Raw genomic sequence first — 26726 nt, 5'->3', positions numbered from 1 at the left:
AAAGTAGTTTTAAAAAAGCTAAGGACGGAGACAGAGGAAGGGGAGAGCTGAAGAAGGATCAGCACACATTTGATCATAAATCTGTAAGATGTACATCTGGAGACAAATGAAGCCTCTGTACTCACATGTTACAGAGTGGTACTAGTTTTTATAGACTGTTTAACATCGACACATTTCCCAAACTCACATTATAAAATACAATATAAAACAGTAATTCACTTGTGAATTGTTACACAGACTTTAAAAAAAAAAGCATAAAACCAGCAGGAAATATTGACACAAAATGAAAAAGGCAGGCAAAGTCTGCAACCCAAGACCGATGATTCAGAAGAGAATAACTATTTCACACAACTGGGTATTGTAGAAGTGCACTGTGGAGGTGGAGAGTAGACTCAAGCAAAGACTAATTTCCACTGCAGCAATGCTGACGGATGGACTAAAGGAACCTTATTTTACCCTATAAATTTTTTATTCCTAGATCCTCCAAACTATTAGCTGCTTCCCCTTTGTTCCCTTTCACTGCCTCTCTACCTTCCGTTCTTTCCCCTCACTCAACCTCTCCTAAGCTCTCTGCTGGGATCCAACTTTTGGCTCTGACTTTGTTCTAAGTCAGACCTGTTATTCAAAATACAGGAAACGCTTTGGCATTGTCAGTATCAACTTGCACCCATAAAAAGAGCCATGATTAGAGTGTAGGCAGCACTAACAACCAAACTGCATGTACTTGTGTTGAAGCACTACATGTCACTGTCATTATTTATTCCGCGGTTTTGTTGAATATTCGATTCTGATTGGTCAATCACAGCGTTCTACGGTCTGTTATTTCTTTACAGCAAACGGCTGCTATGTATAACACACAGTCAAATTATTGATTTCTTACGAATGTAGCCATGTTTCATATTTCACCTTGCGGCGGCTTCACTACGTCGAGCATAAACCAAGCTTTAATCGCTCAAAGTGGAGAATTATTTGGGGCAAAAGAAAAAATTCTCCGGGGCTACAGCCCCCAAAGCCCAGGACAGACGACACCACTACTTCTATGTTCTGACTCCTAGGTTAGGAACACTGTCCTAGGAGACATACAGTGATTATTTAGCATTACTGTAAGTAACACTGTGTGTTTGAGATCCACAAGCTGCTCTTCAGCTTCCAGATGTGTGCCAACTTAACATGGATGGAGTCCAGCTTCTTCTTTCTTCGAGGAGGTCTCTCTGATTTGACATAATCCAACAGGACAAACCTTTTATTTTCAAAGACTTGGAACACACTTAATGCCCCAGGAGGCTTTCCACTGTGAATTAAAAAAATTGGAACTGTGTAGAAGTGATGCTTCCCCTTTTTGAGAAGATAACTTTCCGATACCTACCTATTTTGCGAGTGCATTTCTCATGCTTTCTTATTCTGTATGACGGATGTGTTGTTTGTTTAGTCTCGTCCTTGATAATCTGAATTGGTTCAGGATTGTCAGGATCACTCAACGCTTGATGGAGCAGTTGAGACGGACAACGAGCTGAGACAATAGAGCTGGAGGACAAGCTGTCCAACTTCCACATTTCCATCCACTTTCCTGGAACAGCACCCCCGAGAAGCTTTGCTTTACCACCAGGTTTGAATGTGTTGTCGGAGGGTTTTATAGTTTTACTGCCGCAACGAGAATATTCTTCTCACCGGCAGCGATAAAGTGGAAGTGAAGTCAGGTGCGAGGGCAGGTGTATGAGTGTTTGAGAAAGGCAGCTTTGTGTGTGTTGGTGTCTTCTTCATCAGTTTCCTGCTGTGTACTGAGAAGTTTTCATGGTTTTGCTTGACAATTGAGAACAGCTGTATGCTTTCTGTATTTGATTAAGAAAACAATCCCCTGCCAGCTTGTATATATATTATACCCCGGTGAATACATGTATTCTCCTCTGCTTTCTCTGACAACTGATGATCTATTCATGGCTGCTGCTTGACTGAAGGCAGAAGAGAGCCGTAGAGTGTGTGGGTTTGTGGATATCTGTCACTCACTCCCGTTGCTTTATTCCATCAGTGGGAATTAGATTTGACAAAGTTGAGCTCAATATTAATGTGATCACAGGAGGATTTTGCTGCTGCCAAGATTTCTTCTCCCCTCAGCTTTGAGTGGAGTCTAGTGTTTATCTAGGTCAGTTAATGATGTAGGGTCATGATTCATGACTCGTATTAACTCAGTGAGTTTGATGAAACTTTCACTGAGCATATTCATAATACAATAAGCCATACTTTCTTTCTCTTTCTCCTTATGTGTTGTCTGCCCTTTCCACTTAGTTTCCTCTCTGTAATTTCTCACCTGCCCTCTCTTGCTTTACATCACCTTATCCATCCATTTCCCCCTCTTAACTGCCCTCCGTCTCCTCTGAATTCCCTGCCTCTACCCCTTCCTCTCTGTTCTTCCTCCTTCTAGGTGATTTGGGGAATAGATGTAACGAGCTACAGAAGATTTTGAGAGCTCTCTGCGTCAGTACCGCATCTCCGTCTGCGTCACCGCTGTATTGTTTATTGTAATCACTTTAATCGCTCTCTACTGCTCTACAAGCTGTGAGCGTCAGCTGTTATCCCAACCATCCCTGTCGCCCCCTCTGTCTTGTTCTTCTTCTCTATCCATGCGGCTGCCTCTCTCTGTTTCTGACTGTCTGACTGAGTCCACCCACATTCCACCATAAGCCCCCTATTTGATTGCTAGAATGGTCGCCAGAGACTGAGGCGATGCTGCATTGGTGCCGAAATTCTCAGCTGTTGAGTTTAAAGGAACAGTGTATAACCACCTGAAACTAAGGATCGTTGTGTTTCCGTTAGCTTAGAATGAGCCCTTCATATCTACATAGGGAGCGGGTCCTCTTCACAGAATCCGCCATGTTGCTCCGCAACAGACAAACCAAACATTGGCTCTAGAGAGAGCCTTTTGTGTTTTTCCGTTACCCGAAGGCCACCGTAGTTCTCTGACATGCTTGTGAAACTGCGGTAACCTGAGCCGGTAACCACGGTTTTGCACTCGGTGGCTCACGTTACCACAGTCTTGGAAAGGGAGGAGTGAGTGGAGGGGTATTCAGTTGGTTGCAATCTGTCTAGATGCCACCAAATCCTCCAAACTGCACCTTTAAAGGAACAATATGTAGCACTGACTACCATTTAAAACGGGTAACAGCAGTCCAATTTCAAAACATTGCAGCCGTGGCCCGTCCAGTCCTCCGGTGTGAGTGGTAGCAGTTAGCAAATTTTTTTGCAATTTGATGGTTAACGTCTAGACATGACTGCGTTAGCCTCCGGCCAGCAGTAGTCTGACTCACTTCACCGGCTGTGTGTCTCAAATACTCGCTGCCTTGTTAACCCAGCTGCACATGGAACACAGAGAGATATGTCGAGGCTGTTTGGTCGGGTAGAATCTAACGTTAACAATTATCTCTGTTGATCCAATTCCCTTGCTTGCTTCCATGGCTGCAGAAGGCTGTGTGCATGCCGATTTGCTTCATATGTGGCAACGAGGTTTTGAAATGGGCAGTGGATGGTAGCACACAGGCCAAAAGAAGAACAGACGTTCTGAACCAGAATTGAAATTTCAACAGAGAACATACTGGCTGTAGCATTGTTGTCTGAGAAGCCAGTATTTAAATTCAGCATGTTTCCTTAATCTCTGATGACATATCATGGTAATTTCATGATGTACAGTATTACAGTAAATACATTACATATTGGTCCTTTAAGTTGAGAAACAAATGTTTCATGCATCAATTGTCTAATTCGGTTAGATTGTAATTTACTTGACTTTCACGAAGCCCATCTCAGAGTTACTATCAGGTGTCAAGTAGTCTGACTCACCAGTAGACTGTGGGTATAAGCCTGCCATCTATTTTGCAAGGCTACCATCGCTGCATCCAGTGCTTAGCGCCGCCCAAGATGATAGAGATTGGTTTAAAGATATACAAACAAACCGAGTGGTTTTCCCCCTATAGCAGAATGATAATGGGTGTAGCCAGACTTTCCTTTAGAGCTGACACAGCACTGTGGATATAGGTCTGGTTAAGAGTACAGTAGGTGTCAAGTGAGTTACACATTGTTGGCTCATCTATTCTCTCTTTCTTTTCCCTTCTTTGCTGACTACTCTCTCTGTTCTCCTCCACAGGTTGAGGAGGAAACCACCAGCAGGACTCCTCTGATCTTTGGTCGGTCTCTGCGTCTGGTCGGACCCCACAGGAGCCCTGAGCATAGTAGAAGAGGGCGTCAAGACCGGTACGACACCATCTTTGCTTTGTCGCCCGGCTTGCTCTTCTGTCTCTGATTTGTTCTGTTGCTTAGCAGTGTTCTTTTTTTTTCCTCCCACAAGTATTTCTTTTAGGCTCCAGTGTCATTTGCGCTTGACAAAGTGCACAAAATACTTTATGAATATTTGATTGATTTGGTTTATTCAGATGAATCTTTCGCTCACCGTATCGACCCGCTGTTTCCCTGCTCCCTCATGCTCATCAGCATGATTTGCAGCTATTTATTATACCAGTGGAGGCCTGACTGTCAGTTTCTATGGTTTGTTGCCTTTCAGACACGCCTCTCTGCGACTGGGGAAATGTCACTGTTATACATCAAGCAATTTGTTTGTTTGGGGAAGTCAATTTTTATCGTCTTTCCTTTGATTCATTTTCACCCTTCCATGTCCTCCCTCTTCTTTGCCCTAGATGCATAACAGTCCTAACGGGCTGGGTACAAATGGCACACAATTAACTGTCAACTTCATAGCTTCTACTGTACCATATAAGAATCAATCATCCCTTACTGTTACCTTTCTATGTTTTGCACAGGCTGCAACCTCTGATTCTGAAAAGTGAAGCCAATGCTGAAGTGCCTTAAACTGTCATTCTTTCTAACAGCCAGCAGGGGGCGACTCCTCTGGTTGCAAAAAGAAGTCTGATTGTATAGAAGTCTATGAGAAAATGAGCCTACTTCTCACTTGATTTATTACCTCAGTAAACATTGTAAACATGAGTTTATGGTCTCAATCGCTAGTTTCAAGTCTTCTTCAATACAGCATGATGTTCATTTAGTAAATTATGATCCCATTTAGAGTCCAATAGACCATAAAGCAGGGGATGCTTTAGGGCGTGGCTACCTTGTGATTGACAGGTCGCTACCACGGCGTTGTCCAGTCTGGGAGTTGTTTGTGTTTTTGTTGTAGAACTTTAACCCTTTCACAGTTTAGTTTCAATACATGAAAGTTAATTATAAAATTTTTGGTCACCTAAAAATGTCTTATTGAGCGTTCGGTTATACTTAATGCGAGGGCTGGTCCAGCCAAGAGCCAGTTCCTTTATTTCTTTCAGTTGCTCAGCTTGAAAGAAAATGCCTTGATTTATAAAACAGGTCATGGCATGTGCGTAGGCTGCTTAGACCTCTACACTCTATAATATTCTGTACATTATGCACTTGATTGATTCATGCAGTCTCTCATTAAGCTTGAGTACAGTCAAAGCCAACACTTACTAAGAATGTCATGCTACTCAAAGACGTGCAAGAGAATAGGCAGGCGTCCTGGTAGCCCAGTGGTTCCCTGGTTTCATCCTTGTTAGGGACCTTTGTTGCATGTTGTGCCTCTTTCTTGCTCCCCATGTTCTCTGTTTGTATTTTTAATCTGCTCTTCCTCTGGTATGTATTTATATTAGACATCATTTCAGCACCAGGAGCTGTCTATGAGAGTCACCTCTCTCTCTCCTGGAGTCTGGAGTTGGACGATCAGCTGAAGGTGCATATAAACACCCATATGAAAATATAAATTGAAACATGTACATTTATGGAAGACAGATATGCAATCCCAAACACAGCTCTCCCCATGGCATTAATATATTTCTACAGCTGCTCTGGAACATTGTCTATGGCTTCACGATTCTGAAAGAGACAGTTAAACAGTGACAGTTATTGGCATATCTGGCATATCAGATGGACTGCCAGCAGCGCAGTGAAGACGTTGGTTGAACTGCTCAATGATTGAGTGCCGATGATGACTATGATGAGGTCATGGCAGTGATGATTGATTGGATTTTATGTGTGGCTGATGCTTTCTTTGTCATTAATCTGCTCTAAAACACAATATAGACTTAGCTCAAGGCAGAAAGGCCATTTTATACCCTGTCAGAGTGAGGGCCAGTTAGATGGATGGATAAAGGCTCAAATGTATGAGACTAAATCCTACTTATGGCTACTGTGTTAAAATGTCTTCCTCTCCATTTTTCTGTACTTTCTGCAGCAGAGATTTTTTAACGTGCTTCTTGGTTTGTATCTCAAAGTCAGTCTGTTAAGATCATGGTCCTGATGCTCCCCCCCAGGTGAGTGAGAGTCTGCTAAGTCTGTACTTGGATGAGTATGGATGGAGGAGACCAGAGGAGGAGAGTCCTTGGGATGCACTCATTGCTGGGGTCAACTATGAAGGTCATGTAACAGATGTGTGATGCTGCTGTAAACCAGACATTCTCCAGGTAAGACACTGTACACAGACACACAGATTTTTCTGCCACAGCTCGTTGAATTTGGGCATAATGTTATTTGTATATTTATGTGATACTACAACCGGTCCCTCTTCAAGTCAGCGAATATGGGTAGACAGAAGCACCTTCAAACTATGCTACAGTATTAATACCCAGTATAAAGGTACTATATGCACTGCTTTTTAAATAAATACAAGTATATATTTGTGTCCACTGAGGAAGCGCACTGCGGCTGCACAACAGCTGAGAGAGGCCACTTCCACTCCCTGCCGAAGCTCCTCATGGTCGCAGAGTGCCAGCACCACCAAGTGGACTATCAGATTATTGCAGCCTGGGGAAATATAGACACAGTGGCACCCTGATCAACACTGACAGGAACACTTAGTCATTGCTTTTTTTCATTTAATCACTTACAGGAATGCACACAGGCACCCGTGTCCCCTCACTTTATTTTCTAACCGACCACTCTCAAAAAGATTTAATGCTGAGGCGTGCTGCTGGTGAAGCAGATAAAGGGCAATTTCTTATTTACAAAAAGCCAGATGAATTGAGGTCTTTGGGATTTGTTTGTTTATGCTGTTCATGACATGATTAATATATGTGAAGCCAAAAACACTAAAAATAACTCATAATGTACACCATAATATTTAGATGTAGACAACTGTGCACGGAGAGTACATTCTACTTTTTACCCGTTCATTTTAACAGCAAAAGTGTGCGTCTGCGTAATTTGCATGTGCATGGGTGTCTGTGCTCCGGTAGGGATTACTATCTCTTCTCTGTGTGTGTAAAAGCCTGAGATTTTTTTTTATTTTGTATGAATGGGTAATGAAGAGGCTGTGGCCAGTATCAAAATAGAACTTTGCAAACAAAGGGAAGTGTAAGTTCAAATTGTTTGAAAGTTTGTCCTTATGTGTGCCGCATGCTGTCAAGTAAGGTAAGAAATCTGAATATTGATGGAATACTCAAAAGTCTGTTTACATAAATACAAGTAAACAACATTAATAATCCAGGAGATGTGGAATAATGTTGGATACGTGACTAGAAATTTGCTGAATTTCCCCCATATTATTTTATTTAACATTTCTATCTGCAGTACACCTTTGATTCAAGATACAAGACTTTTATTTGCCCTTTACTCAGGTACAGTGTACAAGGGCATTCATTCAGTCAAGTAGCAAAAAAAAGGAAAATAAATACAATAAAAATGTGCATATTATGATAAATAAAAAGATACACACAATTGACAGAATACATATGTTAATAGTAAAAAGTATAAAAATGTATAAAAAATGTAGCCACATAATTGCATTCTACTTATAGCATTGAATCTAATATGAAAGGCTAGCGAATATTCTGTTTGTTTTACTGATGAACTCCACCTCAATGCATTTATTTGGTCTGAAAATGTGTGTGTGTGTGTGTGTGTGTGTTAGTTTGTCCCTGGTGGAGCTGGAACAGTGATGCCATCCAGTTTGGAGGAGCCCTTTCACTTCATCGATGATGCCCCGTGTTTCAACACTGTGGGAGAATGTACCATACCCTCACTGCAAACACACACACACATACATCTTCCAGACTAAGTTCTTTCAATACTACTTCTGCTTTTGTGTTTTAATTCACTCTTCTCCAAATCACAACATGCAATTCTCAACTTCTCACACTGATACTACTCGTTTACTCGCTGCCATCCTTTTTTTTTCTCACTCCATAAAGTGGGCAGACACAGACTGGAATGAAGAAGCGCTTGGATCAATAATAGTGAGACAGCTGCTCTTTGGAGAATGAGTAGTCTTGAATAAAACAACAACAAAAAAAAGCCAATGCTGAGTCAGGATTAAAAGCATAAAGACACAATGTTTTGAAAGTGGTAGCAAAACACGAAACATTACAGCTTCACTTACATCTACACTCTTTCAACACCTTAACCCACCTGATCATTTATTACAAAAGTTTTATGTGGTATGCTACCATTTAACATTCACTTATACAGTATGTTATTCTTAAATATTCAGGTCTAATCTGTGTGATTGTGATCTGATCAACACTAATCTCTACCACTCCCTTTTCCCAAACAGCTGCAGGCCTGTCTGCCTCTGTACTGACTCACTGGTCTGTTATTAAAGGTGTATTTATCCATCTCTCTGCCTGGCTGCACATACACACACTTATTGTTCTCCTCCTCATACACTACACACACACACAAGATACACATGTGTGTGTATCTTGTGTGTGTGTAGTGTATGATTCAGTGGGATGTGTGTGTGTTTCCACTGAGCAGGGGTCATTCAGGACGGTTTGTGTTTATATTCAGGTGTCTGATTCTGTCCTCGTTATGGGCTGTGAATGCATGGAAGCATGTATGCAGATGCATGTGTATGTTTGTGTGTTTATCAGTTCAGTGTCAGTTCAATGTTTATATACTATATACATTATATACTGCTGGCATTTTAATTCCTGTTTATGTTTTGACCAATTTATTGCTGCGTAAAAAAAGGTTTACACTTAATTTTAAAGATTTTTTTACTAAGTTGCTGGTGTACTATTTATTATTTTAATAATAAATAACAATTCACTACTTCATTTTTATCTATGTGTTTATTTGTCACATTTTGTTTTACAAAGTTAGGAAAGCGATGTTTAAGTCAAGTCTGATGTTGCCTTACACATAAAAGAATGATCCCAGTGAGGCATACAGCTTATTAATTAAACACTGGTATTGGGTCGGTACTCGGTATCGGTCGATACCCAAAGCCCACGTATTGCTATCGGTATCGGGACTGAAAAACACGGATGGGTGCATCCCTAGGTGGAGCAGACCTCGGCCCTCTGTGGCTGAACAAAGCCACCGTCTGTGGACTAATCGTAGTGTAATAAGCAAAGTAAACCTTCCAAGGCCTGCTCCACTTTCCTAAAAAGACCCTGAGCTCATTGTGCTCTAGCCAGTGGCTTATTACTGCTGGATGTACTCTATGTACATCTGTGTGTGTGTGTGTGTGTGTGTGTGTGTGTGTGTGTGTGTGTGTGTGTGTGTGTGTGTGTGTGTGTGTGTGGATCTATTTCCTTTTATAGCAATATTGGACAGCTATTAGGGCTGCTGCCTCCAGCTGAGCTTCTCTTTTATATTCTACTGACCACTTATAAACTAGACAACTCTCTGTTTCTCTGTCTCTTTTTAAAATGTCATTCTATTTGTGGCTCTCATCGAGGCCCTCCCAATCTTTTCTCATTTTACTAATGCCGTATATCTTCGGACTCGGCTCATCTGGTCTAAGCAGCAACAACAGCCCCTCGTAGACTCTCTGTCCTCCTTATTCATCCCTCCATCCTTCATCCCTCTCTTCTCCGCCCCTCCTTGGCATGGCAGCCTGTCATTAGATCTGAGCTCACAGACTCATGGCTTTAATTTTGGCCTGCCTGCATCTCTGTCTCCGGACATTTTGTGTCTGGTTTCTTAACAAAGCTCTGGTTATTTTGCATGACCCTGTATTGCATATACAGTATAGCCACTTTCATCCCTCTCCTCGATGCATGCATGCATGTGTTTGCATCTAATATGTTCGTTGATCTTCAGGACCTCAGTCCACATACACGCAAACTTCCACATAGTAACAACACACACACACACACACACATGCAAACAATGCAGTTAATCAAGGTGAAGTTAACGATATTTTTATGCTAATATGCAGCATTTCCCCCAAGCTGCAAAAGAGGACAGAGGGAGGCAGCGACTGAAGGAGAAATGAACCTATTCAAACAAATGAATTCTAATGAAGCTCCGCAGACAAGACGTTTGGAGTCGGTCAGTGTTGTGAGAGAGAGAGAGAGAGAGAGAGAGAGAGAAGGCCCGGACTTCCCCACTGGAAAGGACTCAGCCCAAAACTCCTGAAAGAAAGGGAGGGAGAGAAAAACAAGAGAAGGACCCTGGAGAAAGTGAGCCGGGAGGAAGAATGGTCCAGTAATGAGAGAGGGGAACCAGAGAGGGGGCTGAGTTCAAGGTTGTATTCAGACGTAAGGATTGTCCCCCTGAAAGACCGAACACGAACTTCCTCAGGGTTTAAGAGCCTCTTTATCAGACCCAAGTCTCTGTGTGTGTGTGTGTGTGTGTGTGTGTGTGTGTGTGTGTGTGTGTGTGTGTGTGTGTGTGTGTGTGTGTGTGTACACTGGTGGTCTCTGGTTGGGTGGTGTGGGATGGAGGAGGGCACTCATAGCAACATGCTGAATTCAAATTCAAATTGGCTGGTTGTTGTTATTCTGGTTGTAACAAAAATATCAGACTTGGGAGGTATTTTTATGGATAAAAAGCTTCAGCTGAAATGAACTAGATTGTAAATGCGGTGTGGAAACATTTTAGATGTTATTTATAATGGGGTAATATTGAACTATCATTTCTAATAAGTGAATAAGAATTGTGTTTCCCAGTACATAAAAATCTGCCTCTTTTATCACTTTGTGGTGTCCACCCAGTGGGTGTCTCATTTTGGTTTTCCCTTTCCCATCTTTGGAAATATTCAATTATCTAGGTCATTGGAAGCCAACTCTTCCCATCTGCTTCCACTTAGAAACTGTGTGGGTTTATCTCGAAATTCATTGTTTCCTAGAACCTCTTAAAACTACATCTGTTTGCAAATGTTGTCCATCACTTCAGTGGAAAAATAGGGTAATTGCCTGGTTGAAAAAGCTATTATACTGTCTCCGTCGGAATTCTTCATCACTGAAGTTAAACCAATCTACAGTTTGACATCACTTTCAGGCCCCCATAGGAGCCAAGTGAACCAACCCAATTTTACTCAACATGCTCCAGTTTTCAGATTTTAGGGAAATGACAAAATTACAGGGGCATGACAAAATTACTAGACATCTCCAAAGAACAACTTTTGATTCTTTAAGTGACTCTTGGCTCCCAGTTACTACTTTATTTACTCTTGAACATCTTGGGGTCCAGTTGTTTTCCATTGAATAGTAGTTATTGGAATTTGGGCAAGTTGTACAGTGTGTTTGCCAGTGACTATAGAGTTAAAACCCCAAAATAACCGAAGATAAACCTGCAAGAGGAGAGAGATGAAGCTCTAGAGAGAGGGAGAGGAAAGGTAATTGGTCATTCAAGAGGTTCAGATAGGCTACAGAGTCTTCAACAGAATAAGAAGTGTGTAGTTTCCATGGACTGTTGGTTCTGATTGCATTGGACTATTCCTCTCTAGGAAATGTTTATTACTAACAATATTTTGGGGTCATTGTGGAAGCCTATTGTACATCTAGAAGCACTGAATTAGAGCAAGTGGATCTGCTGTTTTATTATGGACACCAATAGGCTACTCTTAGATGTGTGCATAAGAAGAGGAAAAAGAGACTGCAATCGTTTAGAAAGGCAATAGATAGATAGATAGATAGATAGGCAGATAGGCAGATATGCAAGATTTAGATCTCTTAATATATACTTAAAGATCAGCTAAATATTTAAGTTTAATTTAAGCATATAATATGTAACTGAATAAAACAACGTGAGAAAAGTGTTCCATTTCTTTTCTGAAATGTACAGTAATGGTAAAGTTTGGTTTCTCCACACGTCTTTATCCTGGTGTCCCTGCGGCACTTTAGTCATTCTGCCACTGGATGGCGACCCAGGACTATTAGCTGTTATTATTTTTAAATTGGAAGACTGCAGAAAGATGACAGAGCAAAGTTCTGCAGGGCGATGAAAACTTAAAATTCAACAGATGTATCTCAACATTTTTATTTTTATGAATATATATAATGAGAACAATTAATAATAAGCAGAGTCAAACATCTTCTGCGACAGGGGGCATTTATTTGCAGATGAAATTTTCTTTTCATGAACTTTGTTCATTTTATGTGTTTGAAAAGGCCTAATGACAGTAAAGATGTCATGAAACCATATGCTAAATAGGCTAAATGAGAAAAAAAATGTTTAAGACAGTGAGTAAGTCATGACCAGGTTTTAAAAAATATTAGTTTCTCATTTTACAAAAAGCCAATTCTGCTGCTATAAAAATTTGCAAGTCAACATTAATGGGTTACTACCATCACTACAATAACCCATAAAGTTCAAATTTTAGGCCAGCCTAATAATAGGTCTATAGTATTGTTTGATCCCATTTTCAGATTTGTAGATTGGTCTTCCTGATGAATTAAAGAACTATGAAGCAAGTTATGCTGCTCCTAAACTGTGGAACAAGTTACCCCCTGATTTATGCACTGTCACTGACCTAGTACTTTCTAAATCTAAGCTCAAGTCTTTTTTATTTAAATTGGCTTTTAATACCTAGTAGCGCTGTGACAATTTTTCCTGTGCTTTTTATGTACCTTGTTATTTCTTGATGTTACTGTTAAGCACTTTGGGTACCTTTTGGTTATTGTAAAGGGCTATACAAATAAATGTTGATTGATTGATTGATTGATTGATGCTGAAGGAGGATTTTGAACAAACTGGAAACCCCAAACATGTCCTCATAAAATGGCTTATTTCTGATCTATTAGCAATTTCTTAATGATGTATTATATTAAACAAATAGCCCAATTAATAAATATAACAAGTATGGTCAAGTTTGTGTATATTGTATGATCTGACCACAGCAAGTTCTGTTGTTGCCAGACCATCTGTAGCCTATATGAATATGAGCAATACCATGTAAGGCAGCTCTATTATACAACAGACTATACATGCAGTACTAAAGATGCTTCCCTTCCAACTGACACCCTAAAATCGAGAAGTACATTAATGAAAACGTCCTTTAAAACTCCACAGAGCACTGCATCCTCCTGCTGCATCCTAAACCACGTGGCTCACGTGCCAAACGAGCTCGTATCGGTTACCCAGGCAACCAAACGTTGCCATGGAGACACATCGACACTCAGGACCACAGGTTTGACTGAAGGGATGCTAAATGAAAATATACAAGAGAAGAAAACGTATAGCTATTGCGAAGAATTACTATTATTAAAATAGTTTACCAGGATAAAGTTGTTGTAGCGCACCCGTAAAACGTTATAGTAGTTAAATAGTTGAACTTTTCGGCTGCGCTGGTTACCGGAGAGGTCAGTATAAGTTAACCTAGTAGCGCAGTGCTAACAGTTAGCTAGCTGGCTAACGTTAACATTGTTTTAAACTCAGTAAGTCTGTTTACACCCAAAAGACACTTCTATGTTTCCACTAGCTAATGTTGCAACAGTTGATTTACTCATTTAGATAATTAGTTAGTTAATAAATAAGAGCTACGTCAAGCTATATATATATATATATATATATATATATATATAATTAGACATATATATATATAATTAGACATATATATATATATATATGTATATATATAATTAGACATATATATATATATAAATATATATATAATTAGACATATATATATACATATATATAATTAGGCAGTTAATAAATAAGAGCTACGTCAAGCTACAAATATATATTAAAAAATTCTTAAAAAAAGATGTAAGCTAGTTAAGTATTGGACATATTTGATGCTAACGTCATAGTTTGGACAATGAGAGTTAACGTTAAATTTTAAAATGATAAATTGGTGTCTCAGTGTGTCACTGCATTTCAGTGTGTCTTGTGTGTTTGTCTGTGTGTGCTTAACATTATCCTGCTACTGCATTTTCCTACCAGCACTGCTCCCAGTAGACCACTTACACTTACACACCACTAACTGCACTATACTGTATACTGAATGTGCAATATCATTATCATTATTACTACTCAGGTGTAATTCATACTGTGCAATATCATTTTCCACTTGTGCAATTTTGTTAATAGTCTGTTTATTGTCAATACTGTATATACTGCTCCTATTTTTATTCTTCCTTCTATTTAAATGGTTCATATTTTGTTACACTTTGTTTAGCTCTTTTTTTTACTGTCAGCTGATGCATCTTGTTTTTTGCACTATCCCCTTTGCTGCTGTAAACTGCAAATTTCCCCACTGCGGGACTAATAAAGGAATATCTTATCTTATCTGTACATGATTTGATAATCACAGTTAAAGAAGATGTTGGAGGTGGAAGCTTTGAAAGAACTGGATGAGGAATACTCTAAGACCATTCGTCTGGTAAGGTTTACCCATTGATTGTAATGTGTGATTTTAATTTTTCTTGTGCACAGACAATTATCCCACTAAATAACCACATTTCACTCTCTGTCCTTGGACCCCTCCTGTCATCTCTCTCCATGGAAGTTGTTTATGCGCTGCGCGGCTCTTTCTGGTGTAACCAGAGGGTTGTGGACGGAGGAGAATGAGCGGGCTTTGGATCAATTTATTGAGGACACATCTATCACAACCATGGTGGTCTACGTGGACACCCATGCCGGGCTGCGGGTGGAGTTCTCCATGCCCTTACCGGTACAGCACACTTTCCTCTCCACTTTCAATTCTTTATCAATTTTGATTATATACAGATACTTGCATAATAGAATTCTAAATCCCTCCCTGTTTTATTCATCCCTCATTACTACCACCATACCTAAAATATTCTTTTATGGCTACAGGTGGTAGAGCACCTGTCTTATTTTAGCCGTGTGCCAGGAGCCATAATCACAGCAGAGACATTTGATGCGGCCGTACACTTTGGCACAGTGCGGGGCGACCCCACCGAGGGGCTGCTTCATGACATGACCTGTCTGCATGCCCCCCAAGTTGCCCTCGGCACCTACATGGAGACGAGCATCAAGGACAATTATACCAACAACATGCACTGCTATCTATCCAGCCTCACAGGTGGGTGTTGTTCAAGGTAGTAGTTCTACAAAACCGCTTGACTACTGTAAGGGTGTTATCTTTGCCTTCCTCACTATGATTTGACATTGAAACTCCTTAGGGGTCTCCTTTATAAAATACATAATTAAAGAGCAATCTACTCTGGCAGTGTTTTTGAAGCGTCTTTGAAGCATTTTACACTTCCCTCACTCTCTGTCTTACTTAAAAAAACAATCAATTTGTCACTTTTGAGGCATTGCATGTCAATACATGACCCCCTACGTTTGTTTATGATCCAACTCTTTTTCACACTATTCCGTATAAGCAGCCATTGAAAATCACACAAATCTCCTACTTTCTAAACTTTGTGAACTTGATCAGCAATGCTCATTGAAGGCCTGGAGTTTGACTCTCAACTTTCCAGTTTGACTATAGCTTCAGTAGGCTTCAGAAATAAAAGAATTATTAGTGAAAACAACTTCTCATGTAGACTATTTGAAACTAGACTACCTCTATTCATTGAGTAGACCAATAGATTTGGTATTTTCTGATTTTAGTCAGCCAGGAGCCTAAAGTGTGGTTTACCACCGGCTGGATGGATGGAATTCATAATGTTCCCTGGTTTCTGTTTACAGGTAATTAACAAAAACTGTACCTCCACAGAGAGGGAAACTTAGTGTTTCCCAGATGATAATCATTTTACAACATAATTATTAGTCAGTCCACCAGTTATCAAAGGCATTTTACAGATATTTAATTCCTAAACTCCCACATCTCTCTGGTGTACCTAGATTATTTGATTCAGTAACAGTGAAGCTCCTCTGTGACTGCAAATGCTGGGTTTACATCATGTGTATGCAAATGGTGGACAATGTTTTTATATAGACCCTGATATACGGGTCGCACTCTATGCCAGGATGGTGGGGTAGAAATCATGGAAAGACACATGACGCATTTGCAGTCAATTGGTGCAGTGTGCACACAGGATGGCCAACATGACAACGAGCCACATGCGCTGCTGTGTAATAATTTAACAGTTTTATTTTTGAACAGATAATGTGTTTAAGAAGGTGGGCAACACGGTTCTGTACATCCCGATGGAAGGCCTACAGTGCAGCCCTGAGGAGGTCAGCATGGACAGGAGGCTGTTACAGAGGATGGAGAGTAAGCCTGGGGAGCTGTGTATACGGGTGGGGCGGGGGGCCTTTCCTTTTTCCATGTGTTCCTGTGGGGTCAGTGTCTAAAAGGTCACACTCAGACTTTTGGTCTGTGAGTTTCTGTTCAAAACAACATGGAAACTGCAGCATTGACTTTCTGTCTCAGACTATTTTGAGATTTTATTTAATGAGGCACTGGGCTCACAGGCACCTCTCACATGCATCAGTCCAATTTGTTCATTGTTTTTTTTATTCTACTCTTCCACCCATCATCTTTCTTTTTCAATTTCGCCCTACAACTCTGTTCTCTCCTTAAATCCATGCATTTATTCCAACATTTCTTTAGTCATACTAGTGGTTTTTATATCATTCCAACCTATGCTCTTCTTTGCTCCCTCCATCTTTCCTCCAAACTTTATTTCTCCCTACCTCTATTTCCCATTTCTTCTACTCACTTGTTCTTCCTGTTTATAGCTGTTGTGATCAACTGGACGGAACAGATCACGGACCTACTGAGTGCCCAAGAAATAGTTAATATGAGGGACAAGTGTGACCCGCTGACAGAGATAGCCTTCTGGAAGACTCGCTCTGCCAAGCTGTTGAACATCAGCCAGCAACTGCAAAAGCCAGGGGTCAGGCACATCCAGAACATCCTGCAGCTCTTGAATTCTCTCTATATACAAAACTTCTGCAAACTGGCCAAGGAAATACAGGTACTACAAGTCTCTTCCTTACTCACGGACAGGAGTGCTGCTCATTACTGCAGTAACATTACTTGCTTCCTAGCTAGAAAGTTGGAAAATGTTGACATGAAATCTTTTGTTACCATGACTGAAGCATAATAATCATAATGACCATTCATATCATCTTTCCTTTTTGTGTGTGTTGCCCAGGATTGCTCTCTGCAGGCCCAATCAAACCTGTCCTTCTTGTCCATACTGAAGGAGCCATGTGAAGAGCTCGCCGAGCTCAAGCCTAGCCAAGTTGCTCCTAAGCTGCGACACATTGTCAGTCTCATCCGCATCATCTGGGTCAACTCCCCCCACTACAACACCAGTGGGAGGGTCATTGGTCTCTTTCGCAAGGTACCTGCATTTTACTGCATCAGAGTAATTGGCACACATACACCATTTGAGCATACTGTACATACACAGCCACATGCTGCAATCAACCCTTCATTCATATTTCTAACAGCTGTTTTGTAGATAATTAATAGACGTGCTACAGCAAGGTCCTTTACACAAGCAATTATCTATTCCACAGATAACTCAGTGGAGCAATATTAATAGATAACCTTCTGCTGTCAGATGTCCTTTCAGTTGTAGATCAGCTCTCCAATTGGATTAGGTTTTTGTTTCATTCTGATAAGGCATCATCATCGCTGAAGCCCACTCCCACTCATCCTGGGCGTTACAATACCCTGAGAGTGAATGCATCGAATACATTTTTATTCAAATACATCGAATATGTTCTGACCCACTAGCCTTTGGTGCTCTGTTGCATTACTTTTGTTTTTCTCACTCTTTTATTTGTCCCCAGATTTTGATATTTACCTTATCATCTTTTCTCTCTCTCTCTCTCTCTCTCTCCCTCTCTCCCACTCTCTCTCTCACACACACACACACACACACACTGTCTTATACCTTTGATATTACATAAAATGTTACTTCATACAAATCTTTGGGTCTCGTGTGGCTGCAGTGATCTGACAGCACAAACACTTCTGCAGTGGTACTCGCCTCAGAGCGGCTCTTCAAACCTGTTCAGCACTGGATCTAAGACTGCACCTTTAATCCACAGAAGTGCAATGTATATCACTAGGGAACACGCTGTCTGGTTTAATATAATTTTCCAATCCCTGAAGGCTGCGGGGCAAGGACTTTTGACTGGGCTGTTTCATTCCAACTAATACCAAGGAGATGGGAGAGAAAATAATAACCCCTGTGGCCTGGTGAAGATGTCTTTGCTGGCTGCTAAAAGGACATTAGGATTTTTTCAAATAATAACAGACTCAAAAAACAAATTGACAATGTAGTTATGTAGGTTTCATGTAAAAGTGATTCATTATACCTCATCATTTGAACATATAGTAAATGTGAATATGAATGTCTGTAACTTGGTCGCCCCAATACTTATTATTTGTGATTGTTTTCTGCTGTGTTGCAGTTGAGTTATGAGATCATCCGCCTGTGCTGCCGAAGCATCTCTCTGGACAGGATCTTTAAAGGCTACGTAATCTCCAGCAAGCAAAGCCTCAGGGAATGTATCCAGTGCTGCCTGGACTGGAAGGAAATCTACCTGAACACCTCGCAGATTCATCACAAGTAGGAGAAATCTCACCTGCTTAGGGACTAAACACACTGTCATCTGGGTACCCATGGGGACTATAAAAGTCTTGCATTTTAAATTAACAAAAGGAAATGACCAGAAATGAACTCTTGATTTTCTGGTTCATATAATTAAAGGCTGTTTCACCATGCTTCAGCGTGTAAGAAAACAGTAAGAAAACCAATCCCAGACAACCTGATAGGTTTGGAGTTTTTTTTTTAACTCGAATATAGATGTCCTGTGTGATTACAGTTTAGCCTGAATGGATGGCTACTGTAACAATCTGCTTTACAGTTTAGTGACCGCTGTAGACCCAGATGCTCATCTGACTTTTCATTTCTGTTTCCGACTCTCTACCCCTTCCCTCCCCTTTCTCTGTCCTCTCTCTTATCCCCCTCTGTTTTTTTACGTCAGGTATTCTCCAACAGGCTGGGTCCTGGACCACACCAGCTTTTTTGCAGTGGTTGATGTTTACATTCAGAGGTTCAGAGATCTGCTTGAGGTGAATTTCCCCTCACTCACACATGAGACTTTCACACATGTACAGAAACACATCTGCACACTACAAATCTGTAAATTCATGCAACAATTCTAAAGCGATTACACACAGGATTGTCAGGCAGAAGTTTACAGATGGATGGTGCTATCCTGCACTTAATGGATCATATCTAGATACAGTTGCTTCCTTTATTTTCAGCTTCTTTAAAGTTATTAAGGCTATTTATTTTGCTATTTGGGATTTTCTCTTGCTTTCTCTCAGGTGTGTGACTGCCAGTATCAGTTTGCCCGTTGGGAGGATGGTCAGCAGAGGGCCCTGCCATGCTTCAGTGGTTCCCAGGGACCAGAGTTCACCTGCTCGCTCCTGGAGATAGAGGGCAACTTCCACAGCGGCCTAAAGAACCTGCAATCTCTCGACAATGACATCTTTGATGTCGAGAGCTCAGCATGGTCCAATGAATTCAGCAAGTAGGTCTATTTGCTCTTTAACACATTCAAACTAAGTCTAAATATAACAGTGTGAAAGTATAGGCCCGCAAACACAAATGGGCATGACCAGCACATTTTTGTAATTTTGGTGAACGGAGGCATAACCATACCAGATACAGCCAGGTGAAGATGGGTGCAAGATGGAAGAGAGGCTGAATATATTATTAGTAGGAGGAATACAGAATCAAGTTTATTTTGTAAAACAGATGAAACAGAGGGAGAGAAGCTGAGATGTCTCAAGAGAGAGGAAAAAAAGTACATCTTCATAAAGGACCTGACGTTCACACACAAAATCCCCAAAATGAATCAATAGTGGGATGAACAGACGGTTGATGTGTATTGTTGCTCCGGCTGCTGGATTATCCACTGGTTATAGTTTTGCAAACAATTGATAAATAATGGCTGGTAAGAATCTCCCTCAATCACATTAACAATTGTAAATGCACATATCGATCTGCAGTCAATGAAAAAAAAGAAGAGTTGGTTTGAGGTTTTAACGCAAACGCAATTTCGTGCCAAAATGAGCAGCAAAATTTCACTGCGCCGCCTAATCAGCCTCAGATGTGCCTCTCCTCCCACCTCGGCACAACCATGTTGGTTTGTTGCCAGGAAATGATCAAACTAAAAAAACAGACTTCCACTGGAGAGCTATTGCATAAAAATGTAATTTGGCATTGTGCTGGCTTTGCACCTGCAGGAAAATGAAGCCAAGTTCAAGTTTCTTCACACAAGTAAAAGCAAAATGAGAATCAAAGACCTAAAATAGTGCAAGTTAAAATATAGGGCTAAAATATTAACATACATAAATATAAGTAGGGCTGTCAATCGATTAAAATATTTAATCGAGATGAATCACATGATTGTCCATAGTTAATTGTGATTAATCATAAATTAATCATATTTTGTATCTGTTCAAAATGTACCTTAAAGGGAGATTTGTCTAGTATTTAATACTCTTATCAACATGGGAGAGGGAAAATATGCTTGTTTTATGCAAATGTATGTATATATTTATAATTTGAAATCAATTAACAACGCGCTCCTGTTTTAGTGTGCTTTTGGTATATTTATCAGCTGATCATCATGCGTATGTGTGGATATGTTCTTGTGTGTGTGTGTGTACAGGTTTCGTGCATTGGTAAAGGGTCTGGAAATGATGACGCAGAACCTGATCAATTCAGTGTTTAAGACGGTGAACACAGTGGAGGAAGGAGTTCGACTTCTGGACATTTTTAGGCCTATATCTACTCGAGAGGTGACTCTTTCACAAACACACTCACACACACACACACACACACACACACAAGTCCTCTAAAATCCTCAAAAGCATTTATTAAACAACATGCATTACTGAATTAAACGCATTCTCTCGCCTTCTATTTATTAAACCTTTACAGTTCATATAGCTTTAATTGTTGGATGCCTGTGGTCTCTGCAGTTTGATACAGCTAACCCACACCAAAAAACGACTTCCCACATTAGGCTGTTTATAATTTATCTAGTTTATCTATGTTACGTATTGAGAGCTCTTTGAGAAACCCCAGATTTGTCTCAGTTCTCAGTGTAAGTTGCATTCAGCACACGGCTCATACTCAAACTCTCTATTTTTCTTTCACCCGACTTCTTTTTCTTCTCTTACTCCACATACAATTACTTTACTCCATCCAATCTTCTCCATCCCAGGCCATAAGGCGCACCACAAGTGTGAAAGGGGAGGAAGTGTACAACATCTTTCACAAGGAGCTCAAAATGGCCAGCAGGGAGGTGAACCAGAAGACAAGTTCTACTCCTGACTACATGCCCCGGATGGCAGGCCAGGCCCACTGGGCGAGAGCCCTCAGACATCGCTCAGAGAGACCCATGGAGGTGAGTACATTACTACACAGTAATCTATTCCTTTTAGTCCTGGTACACACCAGATACTTCCCACACATCACATAAGCAGTGTGCAAAGTAAAGAAGTGTAGTAAAAAACAAATGTTGACTGTAAACAGGTGGTATTCATGTTCTTAACTGAAGCCTCCTTCTAGGGCTCCTTCCTTGACTTCTTCCTCATTTGTCCCCTTTCCTTCCCCCTCCAGGTGCTTCAGAAAGCCCACTTCATGCATGACCCATCCAGCTCCAAGCAGGTGGCTCTCACCAATGAACAGACGGCTCACATTATGGATGAGGTGGTGAGGAAGAACTTCAGCGAGTGGAGCCAGAACCTGGACGGAGAGTACATCAAGAGACTGGAGCAGCCACTCATGGTGCGCTGCAAGGACAAGACCGGCAAGCTTGACATCAACTTTGACAAGTGGGTGACACAAGCACACAAGAGACGCAAGGCGTTCACATTAAAGTATACATTCACACTTGTGTGTGCGTACTTGTGACACACACAAACCCACACCAATACTGTGTATTAATTTTATATGCATGCCCACACAGGAGGTATAAATCCACTCTCACCATCAGTTGGATACAGAGATATGCTCTTACACAATATATTCATGTAGAAACTAAACAATTCTACACAAATGTGTCTACATATACATGTGGTCATTATTTATTTTGTGTTTTTTATGCGTTTTCTTCTCCAGCAACCTGTTGAACCTGTTTTCTGAGGTCCACTACTGGGAACGACTAAAGTTTGAGATCCCCCAGTGTGCGGCTGACATTAACCAGGACAGGGAGGAGCTCAGAGGCCTTCGGGAGAGAACACTGCTACTGATCAGGGATTATAACAGGTCTGACACACACACACACATCCACACACTCACACAGAAGTGTGCATGCATGCAACACTGAACAATAATTTCTGATATCAGAGGGCCTGATGTATGTTTATATTAGGCGTTTTGTTGTTTTTTTTACAGATCAGCAGATTCAACACACACACTGCCAAACTCAGACAAACTCTCAACAGTTTTCTAGCTTTTAGATAATTTGTCCACTCCAGTAGTACTCACCCAGTAAACAAAACACACTATTATTTACCCTTCTCACCTGTGTGTGTGTGTGTGTGTGTGTGTGTGTGTGTGTGTGTGTGTGTGTGTTTATATCAGGGTCATTGGAATGCTGTCTCCTGACGAGTTGGGTCTGTTTCGGGAGAAAATTCGTGTCCTGGATAAGAAGATTCAGCCTGGGCTGACCAAGATCATGTGGTTTTCTAAAATGACTGCTAACGTCTTCATCCATGACTGTCTCCTGCATGTCAACAAGGTTGTAACACAAAGTTCACCCCTAACTGATATGCACGTGTACTGTTTTATTGTTACTGTATTTGTTACTGTATTATTCTTTTGAGATTCAGACTGGCGGCAGTGGTGGCTTATAGGTCAGAAAAGTGGGAGAGTTTGGATTAAAGTGTGGATTAAATCTCCTGACTGGCTGGGAAAATTTGGTTGGCACAAGTTGTTTCAGTTTACTTTTGAACATGGTCACAGTTTTGACAGATCTGAGTTAATCAGGCAGTGTATGTTCAAGAGAGCAGGACAAAAGCGTCTTCAGCAGATCTGGAACCTGTTCTTAGTTCAGTAAGCTAACCACTTTGGACTGTAGTAACTGAGGAGCTCCTCTCCTCTTCTCTCCTCTTCATTTCACTCCAGGTCCAGTTGATAGTTGATGGATACAAAGCATCCAATCTATCCATCTCCAACCTCTGTCGCAAAATCAGTGAAACATTGCTGGTTAAATTGGATGGGAAAACTGTGTACAGGTAACAACAGATATGTGATTACTTCCTCATTGCATGGGATGCCTAATACAGTAAATACATAAAATACAGAATATAAAGTGTGCAGATGGTATTTATCATGTTATAAGTCACTTCTTATGACATGGTTCATACAATTAATGTTGTTTGTATTAAAATGCATATTAATTAAGTACAGTAAACAGTGGGTAGAGTTGTTTTTTCAATTGATTTTTTACATCACACCCCTTCAATGTATTCTTCTTATTCATTTATAATTTATTGTACTCAGTGGAGTCATGTGGCTTTTGTCTATGCTGTCATTCTTTGAAATATGGCTGCAACTAACGATTATTTTCATTGTTGATTATTTTCTCGATAATGGATTAGTTGTTTGGTCTATAAAATGTCAGAAAATGGTGAAAAATGTCGATCAGTGTTTCTCAAAGCCCAAGATGACGTCCTCAAATGTCTTGTTTTTTTGTCCACGACTCAAAGATATTCAGTTAACTGTCATAGAAGAGTAAAGAAACCAGAAAATATTCACATTTAAGAAGCTGGAATTATAAAATTTTGACTTTATTTTCTTAAAAAATAAAAAATAGTTGTAGATAAATTTATTGAAATCTCCTTTCCGTTCAGATGTAGAGGTAATTGTCTAGAAAACCAACAGATATTTTAACAGACCAGTGTTACCACATTCTACTTCTTGGCATTGTCTGAAGCGCTGCACATGGGTTGCATCTTAATTTCACCTCTGTTCCAAGTGATGCACATTGGTTTCCTTTGTTGAATGCATCTTGGGTGTTTCTCCTGTTGCAATTCTTAGGAACCTGGAGTTCGAGGATGACCAGAACACTCACCAGCAGAGCTGTCTCCAAATACTGCGCTCAGCACACCAGAATATTGCTGATATTATGACCCGCATCCATAACTCCTTCTCTAATGATGGACCTGAGGTATGTGCTTAGGCTTTCATTCAGTATTGGTAGCATTGCGTCAGAAATGGTCCTGCACTTTTATAAGATTATTCTTTTCTGCTTACTTTATGTGATGTACTGTAAGTATGGTAGGTTCAGGCAGAAGCGTAGAGGGTAGAGAAGCAAGATTTGTGTGTTGTGTTTAAAAACTGCAACGAACAAATCCTACTCATTCTGCAAAAAAACAAAACAAAATGTTCAAATAAATAATTGAAAATGTCTGGAATAAAACTCACTCAAGGACCTACTGCTGCTTGCAAAAAAATGACAGCAAACATTGTAATCTGCAGCTCTATCTATTAGGTAGCATCTGTTTCTTTTCTTATTGAGAGCCAGATTTACTAAGCCTTTTACATTTTTAATTTGATGAACAGGTACGACCCAAATTTTCACTGCCATGTCATGTGTGTACATTTTTACCATGGTGTTTAAGGTCCAGGAGCACTGGGTGACCTACACAGAGAAGGTGGACCACATGGTAGAGGAAAGTCTTAGGAGCAACATCAAGCAATCCATGAAGAAGCTATCCAGGGCCATCAATGGAGATGGCAAGGCATTGCCCAATCCCTTGTTCAAAGTCCTGGTAACACTGCGCAAGGCGACTCCCAAAACCACACCAAAGGTACCATCAACCCCTCATAATCCAGTTGGGTCATATGATATAGTATAGTTTGAAATATGGCCATGTATGTTGGGATATGTCTCCATATACAGACCTGTATGGAAGGCGAAATTGTATCACGTGATTTGGCATGTGCTCACAGATGTAGAAAGCTCTGAGGCTCTGCTGCATGGTTATGTTATGACTTTTGTTTCGGTGCACACTTGCTGTAACACTCACCCACACTCAGGTATGTAAATTGGCCTGACTTCAGTTCAATTCACAATTTATTGGCTGGAGATTTGATATCTTGGGTAAAAGTAAGTGTCCGTTTGTTTGTTTATCTGCGCGTGTGTCTGTTTTGACAGGTCGAGTTCTCCCCGACGCTCGGAAAGCTCGCTCAGATTGTGAACATCATGCCTCAGCTCATCAACACCATCTCAGAATTTAAACGACTGCCTGAAGTTCTCGCCTGCAAACGGTCACAGAAGACTCCTATATACATCAGCATAGGTTAGAAATATATATTTTTTAAACGTGTTGTTTCATTTTGCTCAGCAAGTTCTTCCTCGGAGAATCTACATTATCCAAGAGCGAGCACCAATGTGCACATCTGATAATTTTTTACTGGGCGCTGAGCAAATGTAGACTTGATGTATTTATACAATCCTTGGAAATTATGGAATTACAGACAGTGATTACTGAGCAGCTGTGTATGTACTGTATTTATACTGCATGTGACCATGTCTATCTGTCTGTGCTGCACTCTTGTCCCCGTTGTCACCCTGGTCCTCTTTGATCCGTCAGAGCAAGATGAGGAGATACGGAAGATTCAGGCTGCAGTTGGCACGGGGATGACAGCCAGTTCCAGCCACCTGCTGGCCTATCTGAAGACCTGGGACAAATACAGGGATATCTGGGACAATGACCAGGACTCCTTTATACGACGCTACCAGAGACAAAACACACCAGTCACTACTTTTGATGCAGACATACACAGGCATGGTGCAATTAAACTTTAAACATCGTTGAACTAATACAGACATATATTCTAATTGATCCATATATCCCAAGTAAAAGTTTTTTTCATTTTGTCATAAGACATTCTTTAATAGGTGTTGTTTACCATAATGAAGAGCACTAATCTCCCTCTCCCCCATTCTTGTGTCACGTCCATCGTTCACCCCCAGGTACACAGAAACGGCCTACACGGTTCAACAGGAAGAGACAGTGTTGAACGTCCGGTTTGTCATGCTGGACTGTTCGCCTCTCAAGTCCTCCTTGGCGCAGCTCTGCAGTGAGTGGCAAACCAAGTTCACTCAGCTGCTCAGCCACATGGCGAGCAGCCGCCTTAAAGAACTCCATGCTTCCCTGCAAGAAAATGCCGACAGGTAGGGAGTCAAGTGAAATGACTTTATTTTGGGGGTTATTTTTATGTTTATTAGAAAGGAGAGATGACGGGCAAAGAGGGAGAGAGATCAAACCAATGTCCAGATTTGAACCAAGGAAGTTGCAGTTCGTAGCACCTTAAAGGGATAGTTCAGGTGTTTTGAAGTGGGGTTTCATGAGGTACTTATCCATAGTCAGTGTATTATCTACAGATGACAGTCGGCATGCTCCCAGTTTGGAGAAACAGACAGGTGTGCCAAACTATCCCTCTTACCAACGGGTGCGCCCCAAAAGTACTTGATTGATTTGACCTTCTTAATCTTTTCAGTCATTGAGGGAAGATGAAGGGAAGAAGAGATGGGAAAGGAAAAGGAAGCAGATTTTGATCCTGTAAACA

General features: G+C 40.8%; 1 protein-coding gene and 1 long non-coding RNA gene across 2 annotated transcripts in view; both read left to right on the top strand.

The window, feature by feature from the left end:
- Nucleotides 1-6380: 6380 nt before the first annotated feature.
- LOC141761024 (uncharacterized) lies at nucleotides 6381-9000 on the top strand. Its single transcript, XR_012592505.1, has 3 exons — nucleotides 6381-6473; nucleotides 7919-8015; nucleotides 8199-9000. It is a non-coding gene; the product is annotated as an uncharacterized LOC141761024 (long non-coding RNA).
- A 4350-nt stretch (nucleotides 9001-13350) lies between these two features.
- dnah2 (dynein, axonemal, heavy chain 2) overlaps nucleotides 13351-26726 on the top strand; it is a 56859-nt gene continuing 43483 nt past the window's right edge. The window contains exons 1-21 of the mRNA XM_074622814.1: nucleotides 13351-13541; nucleotides 14498-14566; nucleotides 14693-14857; nucleotides 15004-15232; nucleotides 16265-16375; nucleotides 16843-17081; nucleotides 17262-17453; nucleotides 18535-18692; nucleotides 19111-19198; nucleotides 19457-19662; nucleotides 20809-20938; nucleotides 21367-21549; nucleotides 21765-21979; nucleotides 22266-22412; nucleotides 22731-22887; nucleotides 23274-23383; nucleotides 24189-24318; nucleotides 24773-24961; nucleotides 25309-25453; nucleotides 25748-25940; nucleotides 26131-26331. Coding sequence (XP_074478915.1) covers nucleotides 14507-14566; nucleotides 14693-14857; nucleotides 15004-15232; nucleotides 16265-16375; nucleotides 16843-17081; nucleotides 17262-17453; nucleotides 18535-18692; nucleotides 19111-19198; nucleotides 19457-19662; nucleotides 20809-20938; nucleotides 21367-21549; nucleotides 21765-21979; nucleotides 22266-22412; nucleotides 22731-22887; nucleotides 23274-23383; nucleotides 24189-24318; nucleotides 24773-24961; nucleotides 25309-25453; nucleotides 25748-25940; nucleotides 26131-26331 — 3248 coding nt within the window. The 5' untranslated portion in view covers nucleotides 13351-13541; nucleotides 14498-14506. The remainder of the gene's footprint in view (nucleotides 13542-14497; nucleotides 14567-14692; nucleotides 14858-15003; nucleotides 15233-16264; nucleotides 16376-16842; nucleotides 17082-17261; nucleotides 17454-18534; nucleotides 18693-19110; nucleotides 19199-19456; nucleotides 19663-20808; nucleotides 20939-21366; nucleotides 21550-21764; nucleotides 21980-22265; nucleotides 22413-22730; nucleotides 22888-23273; nucleotides 23384-24188; nucleotides 24319-24772; nucleotides 24962-25308; nucleotides 25454-25747; nucleotides 25941-26130; nucleotides 26332-26726) is intronic.

This window comes from Sebastes fasciatus, chromosome 22 (genome assembly GCF_043250625.1).
Source record: "Sebastes fasciatus isolate fSebFas1 chromosome 22, fSebFas1.pri, whole genome shotgun sequence".
Lineage (NCBI taxonomy): Eukaryota > Metazoa > Chordata > Actinopteri > Perciformes > Sebastidae > Sebastes > Sebastes fasciatus.
Note: the sequence above shows the minus strand (reverse complement) of the source record. Positions and strands in the feature narration are given on the sequence as shown.